Genomic DNA, 5,378 nt, shown 5'->3' on the forward strand with positions numbered 1-5,378 from the left:
ACTCATTGTGATTGCGAGCATTCACCAACCGTCCACAGCCATCTTCGAGACCTTTGACAAACTCATGATTCTTTCCGCAGGCCGGACTTGTTACTTCGGGTCAAGCTCCGAAATGAAACCTTACCTCGACAAAACCGGATACCCCATGCCACTCCAGATGAACCCAGCAGAATTCGTCCTTGACCTAGTGAATACCGACTTTGCAAGTGATGGAGAGATCGCGGAAGCACAGCTATCGCAAATTTTTGCGAATTGGGAAAAATCAGATGAGGCCTCGGAGCTGGATAAGGAGATTCGAAAAGTTGTGAATACGGCTGAGAAACATGAAATTCCCTCGACCTCCTTGCGAGGCGCAAGCGCCATCGGTACTATCTTTTCTCTGCTCCATAGGTCCTTTATCAAGAGCTATCGCGATGTGATCGCATATGGCGTTCGAATCATCATGTATCTCGGTGAGTTGTTCTCCTTAACGTATGTCTCCCCGTCCCTACTAACATCACACGTCCCTAGGATTGGCCATTTTGGTCGGCACAGTCTGGCTTCGGCTTGGTTCTGGCCAAGAAAACATCCAACCTTTCATCAACGCACTTGTAAGGGAAACACCCCACGACACCTGATCGTGAAAAGTCCTTTCTAACAAAATTCTTTCCTATATAGTTCTTCTCATCTGCTTTCATGTCATTCATGGCTGTCGCTTACGTCCCCTCGTTCCTCGAGGATCGCGCCGCCTTTATCAAAGAAAGGGCCAATGGCTTATACGGACCACTATCATTTGTGATATCCAATTTCATAATCGGCATTCCATTCCTATGTAGGTACCATCCCCTCGCTCAAAAAGCGCAACAAAAGACAAAAGACAACCCCAGCCAGCCCGCTAAACCGTATAACAGTCTTCATAACAATCCTCTTCGCTGTCGTCTCCTTCTGGCTCGTAAACTACCATAACACCGCGACGGGTTTTTTCACCTTCGTTATGTGGCTCTTCCTCGACTTACTCGCCGCCGAATCCCTCGTTGTGCTCATTTCCGCTCTGTTCCCCAACTTCGTCATCGCCCTCGCCCTCACCGCCTTCGCCAACGGCCTTTGGATGTGTGTCGGCGGCTTCATGGTCTCCCCCACCGTCCTCAACGTCTTCTGGCGCTACGTCTTCCACTATATCGACTACCAGGCCTACGTCTTTCAAGGCATGATGGTTAATGAGTTTGCCGAGAGGACTTTTAATTGTGGGCCCGGTTGTCAATGTATGTATGGCAGCGAGCTGGAGTCGCAGTGCAAGATTGCTGGGACAGGGGTGCTAAGTTCTTATGGGTACGCGACGGGGAGGACTGGGAAGTGGGTTGGTATATTGCTGGCTATTACAGCGGTGTACAGGTTTTTCGGTTGGGGAGCGTTGTACTTGAAGAAGGGGTAGGATAGGGGCATGTGTGAAACATGGGTTATTGAAATATGATCATTTTTTTCTTCACAGACCCCCCCGTGGCAGAACTCTTTCTGCATGTATATATTATATATAGTCCTGCGATGATTTTTCTATTTTATCTAATCTAATGAAATAATCAATAGTTACAGCATAACTATTTTTTAAAAGTGCATGCGCAAATTAAACCTCAATTGATAACTCGTTCGTTTACCTATGTCAGCGGTGCGAAGTCTTGAGTTGAATCTAAAACACACCCACACCACCCAAATCAAGAACTTGATACGCGGAGTATCCCTCCGCAGCCTCCAATTGGCCAAAAACCGAACGAAGCACTCCACAGGGCTAACAAAGGGTGAGGGAATGGTTAGGGGTTAGAAGTTAGGAGTAGGATCAAGTCCAGGCTCAATTTTCGTTAACTAGGGCCACCCTAAGTTAACTAACTAACTAGTTAATATTTTGGTGCTTAGCTAACCATCATTCTGGGGGTTCTTGTAAGAGGGTTGAACCTTGGTTGGTTATTATGATCTATCTAGTAGCTAGCGGCAACTAATATGTGTGTGGGTCACGTGGGGTAGGGCTTGTAGGACCTCCAACACCCCCCCATGCTACGCAGGCCAACTAGCCCACACAGCCACGAAAAACACCCAAATCATTCAAATCTGCAATAAGAATTAACTGCAAAAACTGGCATCTAGTTTCCTCATAAGGACTAAGGCCCATACATAAAATTGTATATAAAACATGCAAGAAAAAACACAAATCTGCCCTTTCTGTATCTGTATTACCCCCCCAGTTGTCCTCACGCCATGGTAACTCATATTTTACTGAACTTTATTGTTATTGTTCTCAGTTATCGGTATGGTTATGTCCATGATATCGTGAACACCATGGGGTTATGGGTATGGTTATATCCGCGATATCGTTGATACCACGGGTTTATGGGTATGGTTATATCCGTGATATCGTGCATGGGGTTATGGTTATTGGCATTGTAGGCACTGGGGCCTGGCATCATAGGGCATCGGGCATCGGGCATGGCATCGAGCATCATATATCAGTATTTCCATCGTTTTGGCGTCGATATTGGCATCATCTAGAAGACCTGCTCAACATTGTAGTGTACCGGTTTCAAGGCTTAGATCATTCTTGTCATTGGCAGCAGCTGTAGCAGGAGTGCTAGCAGCTCTCATCTGATGTAGTTCTTCATCTAACTGAACAATACGATGCCTCAGCACTGCAGCTTCATCTTGTTGCTTCACGTTCTGAGGCTTGATATCGTGGTCTTTGGGTGGTTATTGGTGTTGGAAAGGTTCCTGGGGTTATCTGATTCTCTGGTGTTTCTTCGCGGTTGGTTATTGAGGTTATCAGGTATCAGGGTATCGAAATGAATAGAAGAAGAGGTTCCTTGACAAAAGAAGCAGTTATTAAAGAGATTATTGCAAGTTATCGCTTCGTAGAAGTGCAAGGACTTCATAACCTGTAAGAAGGTTGAGCCTTGATAAGGCTTGTGTAGGACCTCCAACAGGTTCATCATGGTATTTTTCGCGTGTCAATTTACACAGGTTCTTGATGACCCATAATTGAATTTTTATTCAATGAAAATTGAAAATCTATACCGTGTATATAGCATATATCGCATCTCTATCTTTTATTGTAAAAAAAATCCTAATGTTGTCGTGATACAGATGTTAGAAAGATTGTGGATTAATAATATATTACTCATCCCGTGAAATCCACCCCCAATATTTTAGCATGGCACTTAAATATTAGGGCGACCCTAACGAAAATACTGGGATATTATAGTGTTGGGGGGATTGGATTGGGTGATTCGTATCCTCTATACTCCGTATACCACCACGGCGCTGGTGGTGATTGAGCTCTTTTGCCCTAGTGGCCTAATACATATTAACTAAGTTACCTACTTCCGCTATTTATTCAGCAGAGCCCTACCAAATCCCAAAACCAATATCCTGATAATTTTTTTATTGCTTCTTGGGGCGTTGTGGCTATTATATAATGTATTGGGGCCATTGTAAGCTCAAGCTGTCGACGCATTTCTGTAACCATAACCACGATTCTGGAGATATACTAGAGTTGTGCTATCTACGGCATGCAACTACGATTTGCGTTCCAAACAAAGAAGAAAATCGGAGCCTCATTTAAGAAATTAGTCTAGTTAACTAGCCTTTTTTTTTTTTTTTTTTTTTTTCAAGTACAGCCGCCATCCAATAATTTCTACGAAGAGTTGATATTTATGAGCGAAAGAAGGACACAGATAGATACTCGTGGAAGGAGGGTTGAAAAAAGGATTCACTTCTGATTTTGATTTTAACTTTTATCGTTTTGTTTCATTCGTTCGAAATTACTCCCAAAATGAGATTTTGTAAGGGGAAGAAAAAAAAAAAAAAAAAAAAAAAAGACCAAAAGACAAGCTGCACAGAGAATAAAAAGAACTATATCTAAAGCTACATATTCGGATCCATGGTAATATCCCCTAGCCACATGTCACTATTCAGCAATATGTTGACGTCCGGCCCTGGGTCCTCCAAACTCGCTGCGTAGAAGCAGTAGCCCAAATTCCAAATCTTCTCTTGCCAGCATCATTGATGTGCCACATAACCTGGTGCGCCAGCGCCCACGTGCGATCAAGTGCTTCAGCTCTCCAACGATCAATGCGATGCGGTCCCTGCGGGGCTCGATCGAGTGCCCGACATTGATGGAGCAGGCGCACAGTTCAACGACTGCGCCAAGGACAAGGCCGCAGATAAAAAAGGGCGTGTGCTTGAGGAGAGGGCTGCGGATTGAACCCAGGGCGACGATCCCATTCCCAGCCTCGAGCGCTTTGGAGGCGTGCGTCAGTGTATGGGAAGTGGGAGGGAGATAGGTTCCCCTGCGGGCACAGGCGATGGTGGCGTTAGCGGTGGGCGAGGCCATCAGGCAGGATCGTGGCAGGTGGAGATATATCGAGGCACAGTGAACCAACATATAAGCGCGGAACAAGACCTGGTCGACGCTGCCGTCAATGCATAGGGCGTTGGGCCTATCCTCTGGGGCATGGCGGAACCAACTACCGATATTAGCCTCGAGAATTTCCACCTGGTCACGCGTGTTTTCGTCGTCGAGTGTGACGCCGAGAGCTATTCCCCGCTTCAAAAGGTGAGTTGCTTCGACTGCGTAGCAGAAGGATGAGTATTTGGGTGGGTGGTCGGCGAATACACGGTTATAGAACTGGGTAGTTGACGGTGGCTCAACGAGGCTGATTCCTGTACTATAACTAGCCTCCTCGCTGGGAAGCTGTACATCCATTGTCAAGTTTCCAATCTTCAAGGGACAGTGATCAAATGCTCCGAACATGACATCAGTCATGTAAATTTCCCACCAAGTCCGTCTCAGACTCTCCTCACGAACAAAATTATGACCAGCAAGAACTTCGACCATGGATTTACGGTGCATGCCCAGTTCAATAGCTAATGTGACTGCAACAGCGAATGAAGCAATGGCCTCTTCGCGATCATTCCGCGCGTGTAGAACCGTTGCAAATAGGAGGATAGCTTGGACCTTCTGGTAAGACGGCTCCCGATCATTTTCAATGGCTTTGGCCGTGGAGAGTTTATAGGCATCGGTAGACACCCCAAAAGCGAAATGGGCACCAACAAATTTCATGGCCATCTTCAAACATAATGGGAACGGGGAAATGAAATGTAGTAAGTGGGCAGGGGGGAGAATTGGATGGGATTCGTGGAAAAAAGCGTAGTAAAAATCAACCAGGCGCGCATCACTATCATCGGAGCCTGCCTTTGCGATGAGGTTGTTACGACGCAGAATCCCTTGATCCAGGAATGCCAGAGGCGTCGTATCCAAGGATTCTGTGGAGGAACTGCCATTCATGACTGAAACATCTTGAGCGGCCCATTCCCAGCGTCTGCATCACATTGTTGAAATCAAAATTGCTGGGTGG

General features: G+C 46.0%; 2 protein-coding genes across 2 annotated transcripts in view; one reads left to right on the forward strand and one right to left on the reverse strand.

Moving 5' to 3' along the window:
* The window catches only part of HCAG_04451 (conserved hypothetical protein), a gene marked incomplete at both ends in the record, with an annotated part of 2,528 nt that extends 954 nt beyond the window's left edge, over positions 1–1,574 (forward strand). Inside the window, 5 exons of the mRNA XM_001540561.1 lie at positions 158–452; positions 511–590; positions 658–811; positions 891–1,340; positions 1,564–1,574. Of these exons, the coding sequence (XP_001540611.1) occupies positions 158–452; positions 511–590; positions 658–811; positions 891–1,340; positions 1,564–1,574 (990 nt within the window). The remainder of the gene's footprint in view (positions 1–157; positions 453–510; positions 591–657; positions 812–890; positions 1,341–1,563) is intronic.
* A 2,311-nt stretch (positions 1,575–3,885) lies between these two features.
* Positions 3,886–5,308, reverse strand: HCAG_04452 (predicted protein; the record flags this gene model as incomplete). The annotated part of the gene is made up of 2 exons (XM_001540562.1): positions 3,886–3,974; positions 4,060–5,308. 2 exons carry the CDS (start codon positions 5,306–5,308, stop codon positions 3,886–3,888), a joined length of 1,338 nt encoding a protein of 445 aa, XP_001540612.1.
* Positions 5,309–5,378: the final 70 nt, after the last annotated feature.

This window comes from Histoplasma capsulatum, genomic scaffold (assembly GCF_000149585.1).
Source record: "Histoplasma capsulatum NAm1 scaffold_4 genomic scaffold, whole genome shotgun sequence".
Taxonomy (NCBI): Eukaryota; Fungi; Ascomycota; class Eurotiomycetes; order Onygenales; family Ajellomycetaceae; genus Histoplasma; species Histoplasma mississippiense.